Consider the following 23,035-nt stretch of genomic DNA (forward strand, 5'->3'; position numbering starts at 1 on the left):
CATACACTGAATATTTCTTCCTCTTATCCACTTCCTCCAGTCTTTTCAAAAACCAATTTCACCTTTCTTTCCTTTTTGTCATCCATTACCCATCCTTCCCTTCCCCTTTTATAAATCTCTCGGCCTGCTTGCCCCTCCCCATTATCGGTCAGGTGCGTAACATGTAAATGGCTCCCTTGCCTGCACAATGACAAAGATGGAATAATACAACACCAAAATGAATTTTGCCCACATGTTCAGCAAATAAAGAGGGAAATGTAATTTGGCATAAAAAAAAAAAGAATTATTTATTTATTTGTTTTTTTACATCCACCACCAAAGGTGGACGGAGGTTATATTTCACCCCTGTTTGTGAGCAAGATATCTCAAAAGGTTAAGGACGGATTCGGACGGAATTTGGTCAACAGGATGGTTGTGATAAAGACAAAATGATTCAATAGATTTTGTGAAGATCCAGATACAAGAATTTTTAAGTGATTCTTCACCATTGAGAGATGGGGCCAAACATGATATATAGCACGATATCTCAGAAAGCAGTGGACGGATTGTGACAAAGCTTGATGGATGATAGGTGACAAGAATAAGCTGGTTTGATTTTGGTTCATGTCCAATGCAGATCCGGCCTATCGGTAGGATACAAAATGTAAACTGTTCAGCTTAGCAGAGGGATACGCTCAGTTAAATTCTAGTTAAATTATATAATGACATTGCTTCACAATCTTAGAATCATTGATCCAACTTCAGATATTCACCCAAAGGAAAATCCATGATTTTAGCTGATGATTGCATTGAGGGTGTTTAAAAGAAAATGGCCAGAAGATTGAAAAAGTGTCTGTGGCTGTTTATTTTGTATCAATCAATTACTGTCTGGCAATAGAAAGATTACAGTCTTTTTTTTTTCTTTTTTCGGAAGAACTCATGTGGTTAGCTTATCGTATTCCCAATTCTGTTTAGACGAGACAAATCCACAGGCTCGTTTGTCACACTGTCGCAGATATGACACTTTGAGAAAGATGGTCTGCTTGATGGCAAAAACAGACGAGAAAATAAAAATAGAATAAAAATTTCACAGAGAGCAAAGAGCGTTGGTATCGAAAGAGCATAAAGTCTGCAAAAAGAAGGTTGTTAGAGGTTGGACAATAAGGGAAGGGGTAATGGGTTGTGGGGGAATAAAATGGTCAAACAAAGTGGGCCCGTCCGTTAATGTCATGGGATTTGTGGCAATACATTCAACTGCCATAAAATAATGAGTCAGGCTTAATTCAACCTCAAGTAAAGGATAATTACAAAAAGAAACAAAAAACATTTCCCAATCAAACTGCAGGGCCCGTCATTTATGGATGAAGCAAGGCACAAAAGAGGATCATTTATCTTTTTCAACAAAAAAAAATCATTTATTGTTTCACAATAAGTGTATAATAACAGTGAAAATGGAGTTCAATGTTTTGCTTCTCACAACACCGACAACCCACAAAAAATGCTCGAAAAATATTTTTTAGACCAGTCCAATGCCAGATTGCTATCTAAAAAAAATGCTTTGTACAGCAAGCGTCCAACAAAATGGACAAACTCAAAACACTGAGGTCCTCACTACACAAGCAATGTTTTGAGGTAAATCATGCATATTCAGACTTTTTACAACCATCAAAAGGAAAACAGCAACTGCCTTCTTCAATACAAAAATTAAGGCTGACTGTTGCTGGTTACCATACTCGGTGGTGAATGACAAGTCATGAATGCATCCGAATCCTTAGCGTCTCCGTGGGGATTCAGAGCCATCGTCTCGGTCCCTCGATCGGTCTTTGTGATGCTTTTGGCCAATGGAACGTTCTTTCGGTCTGCGACGATCACCATCCTGCTCGTGAGAACCATCGCGGCATCTCAGCTTGCTTTGCTCTAACGACTGTCTTCTATCGTGGTGATCCGTGTCTTTCCGCTCATCGTCTCTCTCCCTCCGCCCCCTGCTGTCCCTTCTTAGTCCACCATCATTCTCTGGACGATCTCGCTTATCTTTTCGACTATGCTCTCTCCTATCCCTTTCTCTGACTGACACTTTTCGAACATCTTTGTCTTCCCTAAATCTTCCCACATTACTTTGCCCTTCTTTCTCCATGCTATATCTTTTATTTTTAGCTGGTTTTCGGTTTTCGTCCTCACTATGCACCTGATGCTGTCTTTCACGGTCAATCTTCTTCTTTTGAGTTTCCCTTTGCCAACTCTTTTCTCTGTCCCCACTCCGATGTCTACGTTTATTCCTTCCCTCGCTTTCAGTGCCACTCTCTTCATTGCCAACCAGATCATCTCTTTTGCGGTGCTTCTGTTTTTGCCTTTCGTCAAAGTCGTTACATTTTTTGCCTTCTACATCCCTTTGCCTCTTCTGATCTCTCAGGGTATCTTCATTTTTGTCCATCGTTCTTTGACTTCTATGCTTCTTTCTTGTATCATCTTCACTGCAACTGTCAGAAGAAGAATATTTATCCTTCCTGACTTCTCGATCTATTTGCATACCTTTCAATTCCTCATCAGTATCATATTCTTCCCCTCTTTTTCTTGTATTCTGTTTTCTATTCCTATGCCTGTCTGCATTTTCATGTCTACTCCTGTATTCCATATTTCGTTCACCATTTCCCTCATTGTTGTCTTGTTCCTGCCTATAACTGGTTCCCTTTCTCTCCAGCTCTGATCTATCCCGAAAATCTTGACGCCGCACTCTCTGGAACTTGTCCTGATGATAATTTCCATGCTTTTCTCTTTCACGTTCTCGAACTCCTCCATAATAATTTCGTCCTTTGTCCTCATCCCTCCCCTCCTCGTTACTATGAGGTTTTTTGGCACGAGTATCTTGATCATTATGCTGCAGTCTATCACCGGTGTGCCGTATTTTGTCCCTACGTGATGAGTGTCCTTCAGAATCGATGCATGTGCTTCGCTCAGCTGAACCCCTTCCCCGTCTATGCGTGCCGTTAACACAATATGGGTTCCCATGAGATTCGTCCATCTCGTGTTTTGATGAGTCTTGATTTGTTCTTGAAGATCGCCTGCCACTACAGTCTTCATCTCGTCTTGGCTCTTGCACATCTTTCCCTCCAGTCCTTTCTTTATGTCCAATTTCCCTCAGCTTCTTCTTATCCTTCTTTTTGTGTAATTGATCTGGAATGAAAAACAAAACAAGCAAAAAAAACAGAGCAAAACATGAGTCTTCACAAAAATATAAACATTCAACTTTTCCTTTTCATATTACCTAAACATTCCCACAATAGCAATCCTCCAACTGGTTTAATTTTATTTTTGCCCCAACTCACATGCAAATCATATGACCACATTGCCTCCTACGAGCCAACAATTATATAAATGCCAAGGGAAAGATGGCAAAAAAAAAAATCACATCACTACAATGTCTCTCCATAATGGACGAAAAAAAGAAACCCAGACCATGTCAATCTGCTGCAATTGAAATTGAACTCGGGAAGCCTTATGAAAAAAGAAAAACTTTGAAAGAACAGACTAAGTCATGAAAAGTATGAGATGGCATGCCTCCAAATAGTAATAATAATAAAAAGTTCCATAAATCTTTTGCAATAACTGACCTAAATTTCACAGTCAGAAAGTGAAGACATTTTACAGGGTGTAGTTGGAAAGTACTTATGCCCATTATTTTTCATAGTCTGCATTTGTGCATCGGAGGGGGAGGGGGGAGGAGGAAGGAAGGTTCTCTTTTTTTAATGGTGGGGGTGGAGGTTGGTGAGGGGAAAGGAAGGCACAGACAGGAAGATTTTGAGATGGATGCTGCTGATAGCAGGAAAGAAGGCAGACAAAAAATGAGGTGGAATGAAGTGGTGGAGTGTGACATGAGAGAAGTGGGGGTGCTTAGAGAGGACAATTGGGATAGAGGAGGGTGGAAAGGAAAAACTTGTGTGGTCAACCCCACAAGAAGATACGATTAATTGAGGGCAAGAGCATAATGGTAATAGTAATAGTTGGAATAATAGCAGGAGTCGTAGTAGTAGCAGCAGCAGGAAAGAGCTGCAGTAAGATGCTGGTGGAGTTTTCCCAAACAGGATGTATGATCACCATTTGATTCTGAAATGTGATCCTTTTGTGGTGGGATTTAACAAGAACAATGTGCTAAAATACTTGTTTTGGATGCATCACTTTAAGGTTGTAAAGAGGCTTTATCGTGAGGATGATGGAGCATAGGAAATCCACAGAGGCTGATAGGATCTCCATTAGGCATTTAAACCATTAAGCAATCTCTTACATGAGGGGAAGTTTGAACAGCTAGTGGCTGCAAGGTTGAATTAACACATCTATTTGGCCAAAGAGGGCAGACATTCTGGTGCAAATTCACAATCACTTAAAATATGGATTAAAAGGTCATCGATGATGCTTGGCAAATGCTGTTAGTCTTCTCAAGTCCAAGTTATAAAAAAGAAGAGCAAAACAAACAAACAAAAAAAAACCTTACATCTTTTTTTAAAAACACAATGAAAAATAATTACAAATGCAAGTGCTAAGTCTGCACCAAAATATATTTAAGAAAAATTCCATTTGGCACAATAACATATACAATATGGTAGTAATGATAGATACAAATTTTTCCCAAATCTGGGCATGAGAGTATTTCTTTCAGGAAATAATTTACCTGTAACAAGTAAAGTGCAACAACTTTACCTCTGTCAACAACACCTGATGACCTTTTGCGCATCCTGATTGCAATTTTGACAAGAAAAAGAGTAATCAACGATTGCAAACCCTCACCAGGACTTGTTTTGTGTGGTGTATTTATTTTGTGTGGTGTTTTGTGTACTGGTGTATTATGTAATTCATGAGACATAATTAGAACTGCCACTTTATAACTACTGGCAGTGATGACCGGGTACCAAGACGTTCCGCTTTGATGCAACCCCGCTTTGAACGTCACCTGACCTGGCCCATGACTTTTTTTATTATTATTCAATTTAATTCGGAATGGGATTAAAATAAATTTAAAAATCAAATCAAATGGAAGACCAAATACTGTTGGTACAGTACTGCATCAATTGGAGTCATCAGAAGGAACCCAAACAAGCAAAAAGCAAAGATGCAGTCATCAGGAGGAACTTGGATAGGATTTGGGTTCCAGCTGCACGACTCCTCCACCCTCAAACCCATCCAGGCACAGCCAAGTGAGCCTTATTCAAAAAAACAAAAATAAAAAAGAACCCAGATTCAAAAAAATAAATATTTCTGGCTGCCAGACCATGTGTCCAATCATGTTGAAATAAAAAAAAAAACATATTACCCTTCACCACTGGATCATAATTGTGAAGTTTCATGTCGATCAATGAAGCAGTTCAAGAGCAATAATTTTTTAAAAGATTTTCATCAATTATTTGTGAACACCCTGGTATCCCCAAGGCTTGTGGAACGTGTGTGTGTAGTTTCTCCTCAATCTATCCAGTCGTTCTGGAGAAAATTTTAAAGGTTTTATGGTAAATCCAATATGGCTGCCAGACCATGTGACCTCTGACGTCATAGGGTGGGAACGTTTTTTTCCTCATGGATAGGTGGTTAAACCTGTAAAGTTTTGCTTCAATCTGTTTCAGAGATTCTTGAAAGTTATATTTATTTGTTGTTTTTTTAATATGGCTGCCAAACCACGTCATCAATTTATTTCTGTCAACCAATTTACCCCGAGATGACCCCCAAAAATTTTCATGCTGTTCAGATGTAGTATTCTACGTATACGATGACATCGTGAAATCACAAAAAAAAAAAATCACATTCCCCATAAAGAGTACTTGCCATGTGCCAAGTTTCAATTTTTCCTTGGTGTGGTTTCAGAGATACAGATTCAGAGTTTTATCTTTTTTTTTCCAACATGGCTGCCACACCACGTGTCCGATGATATAATTATCATTAAAACATTCGACATGAGCAGTCGCACTCATGGTGAAAAATTTGTGTCAATCTGACAAGCGGTTGCAGAGAAAAACCAGACTCTCGTTAAATGCGGACAAACAAATGGACCAAAATGCAATACCCTCTCCCCTGGCAAGGGCAATAAACGGTAAAACTGCTACAAGTGACAAGGTCATGAGACAAAGGGGGTGTGTTACAATCTGCCCAAAAGAGAAGGAAAAATTAAATCTGCTAAGTTAAATGCCTGAAATAAAGTGGAATGTCACAAAATTCGATATACTACTCAAATTTGATTCCGAAAAAAAGGAAGTGTTGCTTCGGTTTGTCTGTTTGGTGTTCCCATGAAAGCACAAAGATCATGACGGTGATGTCACAGGTTCAGATCCGAAAGTGTGTCCATTGATTATGCTTGGGGAAATAGTCTATGAATGTATTTGTACTCCATGTAAAATATAATGACGTCGCTTAACGCGGCAGTCCTGCATGTGAGACATGTACAAGCTCTTCCACGAGTCTTTGATCACTGTTCTTAACAAAAAAAAAATTACACAGAAAAGTAATGTGGAAAGAAAATTATCAAAGATTTGATTAAATTCCATTGAATTGTCTATGTGGGAAATCGAGCAAGCTGCCAAAGGCTTCAGGAACTTTTTTTTTTAACTCCTTGGCCACAAATCAAAGACTCAGAAAACATGAAACCGATCATGCTTCTCAAGATACTTTTATTGCAGAACAGTATCTACAAAAAAACTTGCAAAAAAAATAAAATAAATAAAATCTGTCAAGACTTTTCTGCATAATTATTCAAAGTTGTGTGTTGGTCATGGAGATGGTAAAGTGAATAAAAATAAATCAACAATTCAAGGTAGTATATAGGCAGCAGAGATGTTGAAGTGCATCAAAATATATAGATAATTAAAGGTGGTATGTAGGTGCCGAAGATAGTAAAGGGCACAAAAATATATAAATAATTGACGGTGGTACGTTGGTTGCAGAGATCGTAGTGTATAAAAATATATAATTAATTCAAGGTTTGTGCTGGTCAAACCAACACACAAGATGGTAAGTGTATTAAAAAAAAAATTCAAGGTGATTGTTGCTGTTTCCTATGGAGCCTGTGGCTGTTGGTTGCACTATTTTCTGAAAGCATGGCTGTGCCGTTGAGGCAGTGCCTCTCCTACCCGCAAGCTGGTACCAATTTTGCCGACCTTGGAAGGGTGCCGGATCGGGTCCCACCGCCGTGTCTGTGTCAGGTCCCACCATCATGTCCGTGTCGGTCTCCGTGCCGGGTCAAACCGCCATGTCCGTGTCCAGGGCGGGTCCCACCGTCGTGTCCATGTCCGGGGCGGGTCCCACCGTCATGTCCGTGTCCGGGGCGGGTCCCACTGTCGTGTCCGTGTCTGTGCCGCGTCCCATCATCGTGTCTGTGGCATCTTGTGTTATGCCAGGACCCACCGTCGTATCTGTGGTTATGCCGTGCTATGTTGTGTACCACCGTCATGTCTGTGGTATCCTTGGCATCACCGTCATGATGCCGGGTCATCTCCCACCGTTGTGTCTTGTCGTGTCCATGCTGTGTCCCACCGTTGAGGTGGGTGGTGAAGAGGTGAGCTGGGAGGCCAACACAGGTGTTTGATTCACCACTCAAATTTTCTGTGTACATGTGCTGGAAGCTGGGAGAGATGGTGTTACAGTTTCGTGTGATGGCTGGTTCTTTTGCTTCATGGTGGGATGACATCCTCTGTCAATCGTGGCGGATAACCACAAGATTGAGCCATCTCTGTCGTTTCATACTAGTGATCTGCAAAATATTCCGAGCACAAAGCCGAATATTTTGTAGGCCCGATCCAAACTCGGTTATTTTGAACAAGCCTCGTAAATTTCTGGCAAACTTCGGGTCTTTCGTCCATTGCTGTGGCACGAAACCATCTCGGTTTGTATCGCTCCAACCACCAAGGATGCATCAACGTGGCATATTTGTGGAAAATAGAAAAAAATATTCGCCATTTGAGTTACATCGTCCCACGATGTAACCTGTAGCCAGTACGAATATGGCAGTAGACTCCCGGGTGCGAAAAAGGCTATTCATGAAGAAGTAGGAGAAGAAGAAGAAGTATGAGAAGAAGAAGAAGATTTAGACTTTTAATCACAAAATTACCTACTTTATAAATTGCAAATCAGAAAAAGACACATCATATCTATTTTGTTCCAACACACAAGTCAAGGTGCTGTTTAATTACGTGAAATAAAATTGCTAAAGAATCCTCGCAAACCCAAGCACTTTGATTTTCTGCACTTCTACCAATGATGATGGTAATAATGGTTGTCGTCACTTTTATTATGCCTCCACCGCCGAAGGTGCCAAGTCGGCGCTGTTCGGCGCTTTTCGACTGTCAGTCTGGCTGTTCGTCTGTGATCAATTTTTGTTGCCATGATTACTTGTGAACCACTGAAGAGATTTCAAACAAACTTAGTACGAAGGTGTATTATGATGCAAAGATGAACTGATAAGATGCTGGGTTCAAAGGGTCAAGGGTCAAAGGTCATGTGACCTTGAGCTGAAAGCAGATTTTCGTTACCGCAATAATTCGCGAACTGCTAAAGGTATTCTAACCAACCTGGGTACAGGTATGTACTATGATGTAAAGATAAATTGATAAGATTTTGGGGCAAAGGTCATGTGACCTTCAGCTGAGAGTCGCAGATTTTCGTTACTATGATAACTTGTGAACCGCTGAAGGGATTTTGACCTAACTTGGCATAACTATGGACTGTAATTGAAGAGGAACCGATTAAATTTTGGATTCAAAAGGTCAAAGGCCGAAAGTCAAGTTCCCTATAATTGAGAATCTGTGTTACTGCAATAACTTATGAACCACTGAAGAGATTTCAACCAGACTTGACATGCTTATGGACTGTAACACAAAGATGAACTGATTCAATTTTCAATTGAACAGGTCAAAGGTCATGTGCACTCTGAAAATCATGTTGCAGACCATAACTCGAGTTAAAAGCATCTGGCGTTGTCTCTCTCCTACTTATCTGTCCATTCTCTTGTTCCCTAAACTCTTTACCTTTAAATTTTCATGAGACTTTTAATTGAAATCAAACGTAACACATCTAATGTGGGAGGAGGCATATCCATTGACACATTCATGTCAAATTTAACTTTCTCGATATTAATATTTGTGTTTCCTTGATTACATGCATTGATTGGGCAGAAATGCACCTGCTGGTGGACAAGTGCACGACAAACAGGATGTTACTGCACACTCACCGATTGCTACACACCAATACTCTTCAATGGCTTCGGCATAATGTCATGTCTCAAGTCTATTAAAACTACTGTGTCAAAGCACGACTCAGCACAGCTACCAGTCATGTTATCAGCTGCAAAACTAAAACTGGAACAAACAAATACACAATCTCATGATTTCTCCAAAGATTTGAAACTTTGATTGTTACTCTTTGGAGTAGTTATTTCACTGAATTAAGAGACTTGCATTCTCTAAAGCAATTATTTTCTGACAGATAATTCAAGAGTTCAGGAAAACAAATTTCTGCTTTTCTCAGGTAGTGCAAATATAATAGGCACAGGTTTTCTTTGTTGAGAAAATGTTTTTTCTTCAAAGATCGCTCAATAAAGCAAGTTCTTTTTCTCTTGCTTTCATCAAATATCATTTCAAAAAGCTGGTCAACTATGAATCTTCTCCAGATCAGTAAAGACGACGGACCACAAATTCTCAGGTGTTAGTCAATAAAAGTGGGAAAACTTTGAGAAAAGGAAAGACTGTTGGTACGAACCAGGAGAAACGGCTCAACACTTCACCGAATGCTACCAAAGGCTGTAGTTAGCATGAGCAACATATTCCTCATGTTGAGTAAAATCGAAGCAAGCAAGTTCTGGGTACCATTTGAAGACAGGATGGAAAGTACAGCTGGAAACCAGAACTTGCAAAACCAATGGAAGATGTCTGAATACACTGAGTGAGTAAATTATTGAAGGTTTGCCTGGTGTTGGTTTTGTGGGTAGGGTGGTTAGCTTGGGATCTTAGGGTCCTGAGCTCAAGCCCCGTTAGCTGCTGAATTAACACCAGGTGAGGTAGACTCAGCCTGTCATTCTTCGGAGATCGGCAAAATGAGTACCAGTGTCCTGGTTTTGGGGCACAGCATCAGCAGGATGGTCACGCCCCAACATTGTATTTCATCACCCTGTCCCTTTACATGCATAAGTAAATGCCCCAGAAATGCATGGATATTCACTGAAAATCAAAAATACTTCCAGCTTTACCATTCTAATAACATCACTCCCACAACTGCACATGCAAGGTTCACATCACAAACTGTGCACAAATGATAGGCCGTGTGTTCACTCTGACCTGAGTTGCTGTCAGAAGAGTCTGTTGAAGAGCTTTCACTGGAGGATTCAGAATCACTGCTGCTGCTGTCACTGCTGCTGCTGGAACTGGACGAGTCTGAAGAGTCAGAGGATGAGGAAGAGCTTGAAGAGTCAGAGGAGCTATCGTCATCTTTCTCCGACTCGATGCACTGCCGCTGAGCCATGATCAACTGTGGTGCATTCTTTCGGTACTCTCTGAGTTCATCCCTAAACACACAAAAAGTGCTGCTTCAATCAACCAGAAAAAGGAAGCAAAAGTTTTTCTGTACAATTAGCAAAGCAAGTGTGTACTACTGCACCGTCTCTCATGGCCCAACATGTCAGAAAATCAAAAACTTGGAGATCGTGCGAAGAATGAACCTTCAAACAAGTTAATAATTGTGTTTATTCATCACAAAGGGAAAAAAAAAACTTCTCTTGGAAGAACACACTGGATAATAATTAGCATGAATCAGAAACTTTATTTATGAACTGCTAGTCATGCACTGGTTAATGTTACAATCATATTGATCAATTAAGTGTTCGCTGCATTCAAAAGTCCATCATGAAACACCTGACTAACAAGTGGATACTGCAGTCCAATAGCAAATGTATGTTAGCTCAAAATAAATAAATAAACAAATAAATAATCACAGGATTCAGCTTTGAGTGGGAGATATTTTAGCAGCACATTATTGTTTCACACAGTAAACGACATTTCTCAAATTGCTGGTGTTACCAGAGTGAGTGGATTATATTAAACGGATGTGCGACATGGAGTGTTTTTTTGTATCCATACTCTCGGCTCACGGAAGAACAAGTACAATGAACGGATCAGGACGTAACAGACAAAAACAGGATGCAAAACACGCAAAATGAATAGGAGAGGTTTTATGCAAAAGGAGCAGTAGAGAGAAAGGGAAACACCAACAGCAAAGTTGTAGGACAAGATAGAGGGAGACTTGGACAAACAATGGAAGTGGGAAGGAATGGGGGTCAGGAGAGGATGCATGGGGTGGACAAGATGGATATAGAAGGAACTCCAAGGGGGGGAAACTGAAAAATTATAATGAGGAGGGATTTGGGTGGGTTTAACAAGGGTAGAGAAGGTCATGGTTTTGGATTGGGGACAATTTGAGATGGTGGTGAATAGCAGTCTTGAAGACCTGGAGGGAAGAATGAGATTGAAGAGAATGTGGAAGTTGGTTCCACAGGAAGGAAAAAAAGAGGAAATGAGTAAAGGTGAGCAGTGATTCTGGATTTTGGGAGTTTCACCAGAAGGGGGTTGATGGTGGACCATGTTTACCCTGTGGGAAAACTGTTCGACTCAGACTTGAGGAAGCATACATGCATCAAGCAAGCCTCCATGTTGATTGTGGGAAACATGGATGGGATGGCAACGGCATCAGGTAAACCATCAGCTTTCAAACTTCTGCCCCACATGAACACCAATAAGGTAGTCCATACCATTCCACTTCCCACTGAAGGCTCAATCATTGAATAAAACAGAAAGCAAACACTCCAGCAAACAGGGTGCAGTGTGGTGATAATACATGCACTGTTTGGTGATTAAGGTCTGCAGAAAAAATGAACCATTCGATTGATGTCACTTGGGAAACGCCAGCTTGCGATTTAAAAATTCCGTTCTCTTTATAGTTTGAGTACGTGCTTCTGTTTTGGAACACAGTTGGTGTTTTGCACATGCCTATAGAAGTGTCACTTGGTCTTGAACGCAAGGACTTATGTGAAAGCATGGGGTAAGCCCAAAGGGGACACACCGACACAAACGTACACACATCCCCTAAAAAAGCATACACATGCTCACGCGTTGGTACACCTGCCCACTCATTCCATTTTTTGAATTACTTTTGGTTTTAAAATGTGCACATGTTGATAAATTGCTCACCAGCCTGAAAGGATAGCTTAGAGGAAGTGCACTCTCTTTTAAAAAGCCTGGTATAGGTTCCATTCCCGACCGATTCCAAGTTTTATCGCGGTGCTTTGCAGGGCAAGGGATTGCAATAATCAGTCGGCCACATTTGCAATGCATGTTAAAGTGAGCGTCCCGTCCAGTGCATTCGCCTATGTCCTTATGATTCCCATAATGCCTTTTGCAGAGTAGGACGTTAGTGTGCTGTACCCAAAACAAATTCCAAATGACTGCTATAATTTATGGGCATACTGCCTCAGCGGCAGAGCTGCACCTCAGTGATGATTCAACCAGTGGGCCGAATGTGTAATTTAAAACGCATGTACTAAAAAGATTTGCTTGGTTCCTCCCTCCTAAAAGAAGCTGCAAGCTTGGTAAATGCACATCTGGTATCGGCATATGTTTCACAGACTACACGGATGGATTCACACAAGGAAATACGAGATTTGTCAAAAAGTGGGATGATTGATTTTGAAATTTGTTTTTCAGTTTAAAACTACCATGTACAGCATTCCGTTTCAGAGTTGGGTTTTTTAATTTTCTTTACACCTCTTGCAACGATTAATAATGCTGACATTCTGATGTATTTGTCTGAGCTAAAGAGGGTTAATGCCAGAAACATCAGCTTCTTATTGCTTCCCACAGTGGTTAGAATACCTCAATCAATGGCCTACTGATTGTTCTACCTGTCTGCTGAAACAGGACGACACTAGCCTTCACCAAGAAGAGTTATTCTTTCTATAATGCAAATATAAGACTCAAATATTAAAAACTAAATGCTCTCAAAACTATCCCACACAAAACGGTGGTCAACCACAAAATATTGAGAGTCAACACAAGATTGTGCTAAAAGATAGAAAAATTACACCCTGAAACTTGCCAACACAGAAACTAGTGTTCAAAAGAAAGGCTCTCACCTTTGGCCATCGAATAGTGGGATTACAATGATGTGTTCCGCTCGTATCAATTTTCAGGCTGGGCTACCACAGGCAATTGCTACATCCTTGTTGTGCATCACCTGTCTTCATGTCGATACCTGATACAGCTAGCATAAATTAGGCTTCCTTTGAAACCAGGCGCCTGGGCATTGGCAAAGCAACACCCATTACGGTGGGTGATATCACAGGGAACAAATTGTCGGAGAAACAGCAAGACTTGATCAGTGTCAGCATTCAGTAAATGCTTAGCAAGGAAACCAGACGAATGTACATACTTGAAATCAAAGCAAGTTGTGTGAAAAAGCGTTGAAAGGGGTGCAAACGAGAAATGCTCTCGTGTGGGTTTCCTTCGACAAAAAGGAAATTATCCTCAAGAAAAATGAGGCTCACAAGTTTTTGACTTATTTACGACAAGTTATGTTTTCATTTATATTTCCTGTGCGTCTTGCAGACCCACATTATTCCCACGTAGCATTTACTAATCAACACACAATTTGCCATGTAATATTAAATTATATAATAAATGATGAGCAATAGCAAGTTGTTCACCAAATTCCTGCAAGTGCGCGCTCTTGCGCGCGCGCGCGCACACACACTAACACACACACACACACACACACACACACACACACACACACACACACACACACACACACACACACACACACACACACACACACCTGTTCACCCACACCCCAAACTCTTCCCTCTTCCAAATTTCCAGTTTTCCCTCCTGAGAGTTTCCTTCTGTATCCATGTTGTCCACCCCATGCACTCTCTCCTGCCCACCATTCCTCCCTCACCCAATGTTTCCCCAAGTCTCCCTCTATCTTGACCTTCAACTCTGCTGTTGGTGTTTCCCCCTCTCTCTCTGCTGTTCCTTTTGTCCCGTGCACTAGTACTAACTCTTCCACAACCGTGGACTATATGTAAAAAAAACCCAGAAATACAAATGGCATGTACTCGAAAAGGCCTATGAAAAGCTTCAATAGTAGTATATAAACACAAGCACTTGATAGAAACAAAATTAGCAAACGTCACAAACACAAGTGTGTATTCAGCAGCTTGAAAAACAAAAAGTCCTGCCCGGCCAGAAATGTGTGCATTGCTCACGTGAGACCACCAAGGCCGATGGATGTGAAGAAGTTGATGGCAAAACGAGTGTTCCTTGGATTATCACGTGGGAATAAGCCTTCAAAGAAGGGCTGCAGTGTTCTGCAGGCGGAAAAATAGGAAAATAAACTGAAGAACTGGGGAAGGTCATTTTGTATGAACGGGGAAAAGTAACCTTACCAAGTCAGCCTCCTGTTTGGTGTTCCCACCATGAGGAAATAGCTCACAATGTTGGTATCCCAGATTCAAATGCCATGGACAGTTGTCCATTCTATACCAATGTCCTTGTCCAAAGATTCGTGTAAATGTTCTCGTGTCTCCTGATGTTCTTTCATTGCATGCAATTAATGTTCAAGTTCAACCAAGAGGCTAATATCACAGTTAAAAAGTATAATCATGATGTGCGGTGCTCATTCGGCTCAAGTTCTTATGAAACATTTAGCAAATTGACCAGGCTGGGCAGATTTAATGAGATGATCTCACAAGATTCCTGCTCAAAGGATGCCTTAAAGTGTCACTTTTACATTCTATTAATTTGGATGGTGAAGGATAAGTATGATTAGGCAAAAAAAAAAGGCAACACAAACTGGAAGATCAATAACATATCAATACTGCAGGTAAAATAATGAAACAAACCAAATTCAAAATCAACACGCATTCCAACACCACCAAAAAGCCTGAACCTCTTTCTCGAGTTAAAGTTGAAACAGTCCAATTGGCAACAGTTATGTGTGCCGGGGAATTGCAACCCAAAACTATTACAATACTTTCTTTGTATAAATACGACTCATATAATAAACTGAAGCTTTAAACATAAAATGTACCAAGAAAGTTAAAAATATAAAAAACAAAACAGAACTTCACCACAAATATTGCTGGATGGTTGTGGTTTCCTAGCTTATCACAGCCTGACAGGATGAGAGCTATACATATGGTATTTTGCAAATAGATCGAAAAAGGCCTTTTTTAACTTTCAAGAAAGGAAAATGATAATATAACCGTTCTCTGGCATTGCTTACGGCACTAAAAAAGTGAATAAGAAGTTGGACAACGTGATGATGTCTGTGCAACGACTCATTGCATTAACTATGATCATGTAGCTGCCATCTCTGAGATGGGCTAAAATATACACATCCCGACCAAAACGAGAAATATCTGACACCACAAAAAATAGTATAAATCGGGCTTAATGTTAACGATACAAATGCTCGATGTATCCATTAGCGATGCAGCGTCTGTGACACAAACAAATGTGAACATCTTCATTTGCCAGATGCCATACAAAGCTGCTTCCAAAAAAAGACAGTGTCAAGCCAGCTATAAATGAGTGCTGACAACATTGGGCAGACATGAACTACAGGCCATGTTTTGCATTAAATCTGCACGGGCCGTTCCTTATTGCCGACGAAATGAAAATGCCATGGCAAATCTGGTGAAGCGTTACACATTTACACGGGGCAGGGATGGAAAATTTATCCACCCTTTCAATGCCCACAAATATTTCTCCCATCGTTGCGCAGAGACAAATTGAGCTTTTTTGGACAGAATTGCGAGCTATAAATTTATGATAGATATCAAAAAATTTTGGAAAGGCAATGATTGCTTTTTTAAATATTGAAATGTCACGTCAATAAACAGGTATTAAATGTAAACAATACTTCAACCATCAATTCAACCCTCGTACCCTATCCTTCCATCACCTTAACACCAATCTTGGACTTGGACAGGCACCAAAACAAATTGGTGGGCAACAAATTGACTTTGCATTCACTGCATCCTCAGCTCTCCCGAGTCAGCTATAATGGCTCCGTTGCAATATTTCAATACAAAAATGGAAGCGCCATTTCTTTGTGGAAAAAGGTATCAAATCATGCTGTTTACGAGTCCGTGCTGTTATAATGTCCGAGGAAAGCTGCGTTGGCTCGTATTTCAAGGGGAGCGAAAAAATAAAAAAATAAAAAAACCGAAAAAGAAAAGAGGATCCATCTGGCTGCCAACTCCAGTGGATTTTGAAAAGATGTGTTACCAAAGTGAATGCGATTAAACAATCGCAGCTTTCAGTGCTTTTGGAGCTTTCGAGTAATTTTCATTCGAGACTCATTTCACATCATCTTAAAATGCCAAACACCACAAAAAACATGGATGCAAGATGAACAAACTGCGCCGTTAACTGTTGTTGTACTTAAAGCATCTTACAAACATTACTGGTGCACACAGTGGCATTGTCATCTATTCTACAATAACATGAAATTATACAACACGAATTCATACTGTGTGTGACAAAGTGGACAAAATCACGACTGACGATGCAGGTACAAAAACAGATGACGATACTCGTCGCAAATTTCAGAAGGAAATATACAATATTCTGTGATCGGCCTTTGAAAAGGCTTGAAGGTCGAAATGCAAATGTTGCCTGCGGCTCCTCACACGTCTTTGAGCCGTTCGTTTAGCCGAGGGAGTCCCATGTACTCGCAGAGCTCTTGGAAGAGTACTTTCACAAAGATACGACTCGAGGAAGTCGTCATCTCTTCACTCAGCACCACATTCTCCAGTACCTTCAACCACAAAAATTGGCGGTGTGATATTTAGAGATGTCCGACTAATAATGCAAAGCAAAACTGAAGTCGAGCTTAGATGCTTGTTTACAAGATCACACAGATAAATTGTATCACAAATCAACTCATTTACATAGTTGAAAAGAAACAGACTAAAAGATATTCATGCAACTTTGTATTTTTCTTTCCTAAAAACGAATTTGGCAGTTGAGCAAAACAATGAAAAGTTGCAAAGGTATTTAATTAGATGCATTCCTTTCTTGCGGTTACACCAATTTGCTCACTTTCACACCTCAATTAAGCAGCAAAATGAGTTCTGACAACATTCGGCAGACGTGAACTCCGGGCCATGTTTCGCATGAAATCTGCACTGAGAGATAAATTTGTGAAATAAGGGTACACCAGTGGGCTTAAGAGAAAGTGGACAACACATGGCTGCGAAAATGCAATGAGAGCACAAAAACATGGAGGGATCGGTCATCAAAATTCCATGGTATTGTTGGAAAGCTTCAGGTCTCAGAAATGAAGAAGGCAAGGTGCAATCTCTTTCCACTATCGTTTTGTGACTGAACCTAGAGTGAACAAAGCTTGAAGTGACAAGGAGAGCAAAGAGCAAGAATGGCTTTCAAATTGTGTGCCGAGGCTCGATGTTTTGCAGCTGCCCTTTAGAAACGCATGTTCTTTTGGTTATCTAAAGACCTATTTTTTCTTTACTTCACTTGTTCACACGATTTTTTATCTCTGTGTTCTTGATTTATAAAATGATTATGAAGAAATGTCATTCGTAAAATAATAGCAGTGAAAAAGTCAAAATTCAAATATTTATCATTTAAAAATACAAACATTTCCTCAATTGATACAAGAGAAATGACATGATTCATATTTTCAATCAAATTATTTTTTTTCCTGAAACAAACACAAAACAAATGAGTCTATAAATTTGCATAACCCGCATTGCGTTGAAAAGAGAAAGAAATGACAAAGAAGAACAACAAAAACCCATCACGGATGGACAAACCAAAAACAATGTCTCCTGCGACTTCGTCAGTGGAGCCACCGATGACAATAAATGTCAGTGTGTATCCGTCCGTTCGTCAATCAGTCTGTCTCCTCCATAACTCAAAAACCATGAAACCTAACGGCCTGAAACTTTGCATACATGCTAAGGGAACTCCAAGGTGGTGCAAGAGTGAAAATTGGGTGTTTGCGTTAATTAAAACACCCCATTTGAAGATAATTAACGGGAGCCTGGTGTTGGCGCAGTGGTTAGGGCAGCGGCTTGGGATCCAAGAGGTCCTGAGTTCAAGCCCCGTTGAGCCACTGAATTAATACACCAGGGGGTTGACTCAGCCTGTCATCCTTCCGAGGTCGGCGAAATGAGTACCAGTATACTGGGCCGGTGTATACCCCGGTTAAAATAGGTGTACCATATCCCTGTGTCGTAAGAGGCGACCAGGGTTGCGTCAGGAAGGGCATCCGGCGTAAAGCATGTCCCAAATCACTATGCGGATCATAATGGATGATCCGCTGTGGCGACCCCTAACGGGAGCAGCCGAAAGAAGAAGAAGATTTGAAGATAATTAACGGCATTATTTAAAAATTTTACTTTATCAAGGCGTGTCCTCAGTCACCTCGCTCTCCCTCGCTGGGGTCTTGATTCGGCATTTTATTCGGCCTACTCAAGAATTCCTCGACTTGGAACAGGCCACAACAGTTAATCAACGATAAAGCACTCAAATGTTTCTTTCACTTTCCTCACTGATACCATCGAATGCCTGATCTTCATGCCGACATATTGCATTTGGGTCTGTTTGTTACTTGGCAAAAAAAATTTTTTTTTACAAGTATGTTGCTCGATCGCCTCCGTTTGTTTGTGTGTGTGTTTGTGTGTTTGTCTGTCCGCTTGACTCCAGCCCAAACTGCTCAACCAATCGCTCTGAATTTTTCAGAGATTAATGTCACCGACCCTGCGACGGTCCAGCATTGAAGTTTCATAAAATATTTGGTCGACCGAAAAAGTCTATATAGGCCAAGAGGCCAAATTTTTTAAAATCCTCAAATTTCATCCGATTGACTTGAAATTTGAACAGTATTTGCATATCAGGTCAGTGAATTCAACCACATTACTTTTGAGGTTATCGTAGGTCAAAAGGTCGACATAGGCCAATTTGGGCCAAATTTTCTAAAATCCTCAATTTTCAACCGATTGACTTGAAATTTGAAGAGAATTTTCATGTCAGGTCGCCGAATTCAAACACCTATTAATTTTGAGGAAAACATAGGCCAGAAGGTCAAAATAGGCCAAAAGGCCAAATTTTCTAAATCCTCAATTTTCATCCAAATGAGTTGAAATTTGAAAAGTATTTACACCTCAGGTCACTGAATTCAACCACCTATTATTTTGTGGTTACCATAGGTGAAAAGGTCAGCATCGACCAAAAAGTCAACATGTGCCAAATTTTTTAAATCCTCAATTTTATTCCAATTAACTTGAAATTTTAAGAGAATTTGCATATCAGGTCTCTGAATTCAACTACCTATTAATTTTGAGGTAAAGGTCAAAATAGGTCAAAAGGTCAAAATAGGCCAAAAGGCCAATTTGGGCAAAATTTTCTAAAATCCTCAATTTTCATGTCAGGTCGCTGAATTCAAACACCTATTAATTTTGAGGTAAACATAGGCCAAAAGGTCAAAATAGGCCAAAAGGCCAATTTGGGAAAAAATTTCGAAAATCCTCAATTTTCATCCGATTGACTTGAAATTTAAAGACCATTTTAATGTCAGGTCGCTGAATTCAAATGCCAATTATTTTTAAGGTCAAAAGGTCAACACAGGCTTAATTTGTAAAATTGATAGATAGGGCCAAAATCTAAATATATATCACTATATCTCAAAAAGTTGTGGACAAGTTATGACAAGGTGGATGAGTTCAATAAGAACAAGAGCATTGGATTTTGGTTCAGATCCAGCCCATCAGTGGGATACAAAACGTAAACTGTTCCACCTGGCAGAGGTATGCGCTCCACCGAGTGCAATTTTACTTTGTGCCGTTTTGCCAAGTTGTCAATCTATGAGTGATTTTTCATTTGTCTGTCTGTCTGTCTGTCTGTCTGTCTGCACAGAATTTCGTGTTTTTTTCCGCAACTGCTTATTGGATGGAGATTAAATTTTCAACATTGCTGCGACTACTCATGTGGAATGTTTTGTTATAATTATGACGTCATAGGTTACGTGGTGTGGCAGCCATATTGAAAAAACTGAAAAACTTTGGACCTCTGTATCTCTGAAACTGCACCAAGGAAAAAATTGAAACTTGGCACATAGCAAGTACAACTCAGGGGAATGAGTTTGATTTTTTATGTCATCATAGGTGCCCTCGTTATGACGTCATCATTGCATATCGCGGGTTGAGAGACATAATGTTGTAACTGCATTTTTGGCGAAACCGAATAAAATGGCTCTCATGTCTAACAAAACACCATTTCACGGGTTGAGAGACATAATGTTGTAACTGAAAATTTCTCATTTCCTGCAAATCGCTAATGAAAGATAAATGGTGTTTTGTTAGACATGAGAGCCATTCCATTCAACCTGGCCAAAAACGCAGTTACAACATTATCTCTCAACCCGCGATATGTTGAACGCCACATCTGATCAGTATGAAAAATTTTGTGGGTCATCTTGGGATGAAATGTTCCAGAGAAAAAAAATCATTACGTCATTGGTCACATGATTTGGCAGCCATATTGTTAAATAAAACAAAAAAATCCTTCAAAAATCTTCTCTGAAGTGGCTCAAGAAACTAAGGCGAAACTTTACACTATGATTGCCAGTCCATGAGGAACAAAAGGTTCACACATATGACATCATCGGTCACATGGTTGGCAGCCATATTAAATTTACCCTAAAACCTATAAAAATACACCACTCAAAAGAAGTCCCGACTAGGGTCTGCAATCTCCGATTGCTCTTTTTCTTGTTGGATCTGTAAAGGGACTCTTCGCGGGTGTGTGTGAATGCCTGCATGCTTGGTTATGGGTGCCGTGTTGGCAACGTTTCATCCTGTATCTTGTGGTGATGAAGGGTGGTGGAGGTTTTAACTTTTATCCTCAACAGCGTATTGTTGTGGTTACCAAATTCACAAACCACCATTCAGGTCCCTTAGGTGAGGTATCTCGGTAAGTACATGTGTAGTTAGGTCCAAACCCGTTGTCTAGTGGGAATACATGTCATTTATGCGTGCTGCGACGCTTCAGGATAGCCGTTTTTCTTTTACTATCTTTATTTTGGACCAACCGCCATGATTACCACCACAATCACAACATCAACCACCAACCACAACGCCGCTTCACCACAACCGCCACAACCTTCACGTCACACCTCGCAACCGTAGCATCGCCACCGTTCTTGCCCCGCTGTGGGTACCGGTGTTGGACTCGTGCAGGGCGCGCGTCGAACAGCGTGTACAAAATCACGGATTTTGTGCTTCAAAAACGGATCAAAAACGACACACGCCCACTTTTTGCCGTCCAATCGGTGAGCGAGGGACGATTTGGCCCCGCCTCCAGGACGATCGATATATGCAAATTTGTGGATCAAGAAGCCTTCACGCCCACTTTTTCTCGGGCCAATGGGGAGCGAGGTGAAAGGTCAAAGGGAGGGGGTCAAAGGCGAAGCTACGGGGGGATAAAAGGACCGTGTTCGTCAGTCAGAGCCGTGTGGAAGTCTGGAGCCCGAAGCCTGCAGTAGCTGGAGAAGCTGAAGAGAGTCGAACGAGGAGAGCCCAAAGAAGAGTCCAGGGTGGAGAGTCCAGAGGCGGAGAGGCGGCAGCGGCGAAGGCAGACGAGGGGGTGCTCGCGACGGTGCCGGGAGCTGCACGCCCGAGGAAGGCCGGCAGCGCGACCTGGCCGAGGTGGAGACGCTCGTCGCACATAATAAAGATCCTCTATACCCCGAGCATCAGCAACCCCCTCCTGTTTCCCCCCGCGCTGAGATAGTGCGACCAAGGGGGCCCCTTTCCCACCCCCTGCCAGACACTGTCCGCGAGGCCCGCGGAGTGAGGCGCCATCGCCGCTCCGCGTCTCATCACCAGACGGGTAGGCGCGACCCGGTCTCGGCCTCAGGCCCGCCTCATTCTTGGGGGTATTCTTTCCTTGGTTTTGGGTATGTGTTGGCGGCGCCGTCTGTGAGGTAGAATTGTATAAGTGTTGCCGTGTGCTCGGAAGTCGGTATTAGCTCTGCATTGTTTTCGCTTTTATATTTGCTTTTTGTGTAAATGGAATTGTGTTTTTTCTGTGTGCTTTTGGTGGAATTGAATATGTGTGCTTCCCGTGTGCCGCGAATAAATGTGCTTTTGTGTTGAACTGTTTCCCGCTTCGCTTCGTCATTTCTCCCATTGAACCCTCATCTTGCTTCACGTAAAGGGTTGGTGGTGGGCTGAATACGCCCGATAATTAATCGTACCGTCGAGGTCGACGATAACACCGCTCGGTTATTCTGATAGTACGGAACGGGTCGCTTAAGTGGCCCGTGTCCGAAGTCGACCTGCGGCGAGGTGCGATCGCCCGGTCTACCCTCCGCGTGGGTACTTAGGTAGGTCGAATTTGGCGAGCAACCCTATCCCACGCGGGGGCTGATTGGCTCGATCGCGGTGAGACCGAAAGGTCCACCCGTGACTGGTTCCCGGCGTTAGTCCGAGAGGGTCACGACTGGATTGTCCGTCCGGTGGGCGACGTGCCGCGATTCGAGTTACGTGGCCGTCGCACGCCGGCGGGCGCGAATCCGCAACACTGGTGTCAGGTCGTGCGATACAAATTCATCGCCCTCCTCGCGGCACTGGTATCGGAGAACAGGAAAACGGGCTCTCCTGTCTCCAATTAAATTCACGGGAATCGGTCCAGGGGTGAGAGAAGCGACCCCCGATTCCCTCCAAATTACGAGCGAGCTAAATTAACCCTTCACGAGAAGCAAGATGGCGTCTCAAGGCGAGCGGGTGCCGGGTGGATTAGGTATGTGTAATAGTAATGTAGAATCCATGGCTCAGGACGAGATCACCGTGCAAGAGAAACCCGTACCAGAAGGTTGGGAAAGGCATCGATGCCGTTCATCTGGTCGGTTTTTTTATTATAACCCCACCGCTAAATGTAGTCAGTGGGAGTGGCCAGGGCAGGTGACAATACAGCACGTTATGGAACTCGTGCAGAGCATAATTGACGGA

At 41.6% G+C, this 23,035-nt stretch overlaps 1 protein-coding gene across 1 annotated transcript in view; it reads right to left on the reverse strand.

Moving 5' to 3' along the window:
* Positions 1-826: 826 nt before the first annotated feature.
* CWC22 (CWC22 spliceosome associated protein) overlaps positions 827-23,035 on the reverse strand; it is a 271,938-nt gene continuing 249,729 nt past the window's right edge. Inside the window, exons 19-22 of the mRNA XM_085869986.1 lie at positions 16,691-16,818; positions 14,261-14,362; positions 10,281-10,507; positions 827-3,150 (exon numbers count right to left, since the gene is read on the reverse strand). Of these exons, the coding sequence (XP_085726112.1) occupies positions 1,751-3,150; positions 10,281-10,507; positions 14,261-14,362; positions 16,691-16,818 (1,857 nt within the window). The 3' untranslated portion in view covers positions 827-1,750. The remainder of the gene's footprint in view (positions 3,151-10,280; positions 10,508-14,260; positions 14,363-16,690; positions 16,819-23,035) is intronic.

This window comes from Eptatretus burgeri, chromosome 2 (assembly GCF_056783735.1).
Source record: "Eptatretus burgeri isolate ZD-2024b chromosome 2, Ebu_testis_v1, whole genome shotgun sequence".
NCBI lineage: Eukaryota > Metazoa > Chordata > Myxini > Myxiniformes > Myxinidae > Eptatretus > Eptatretus burgeri.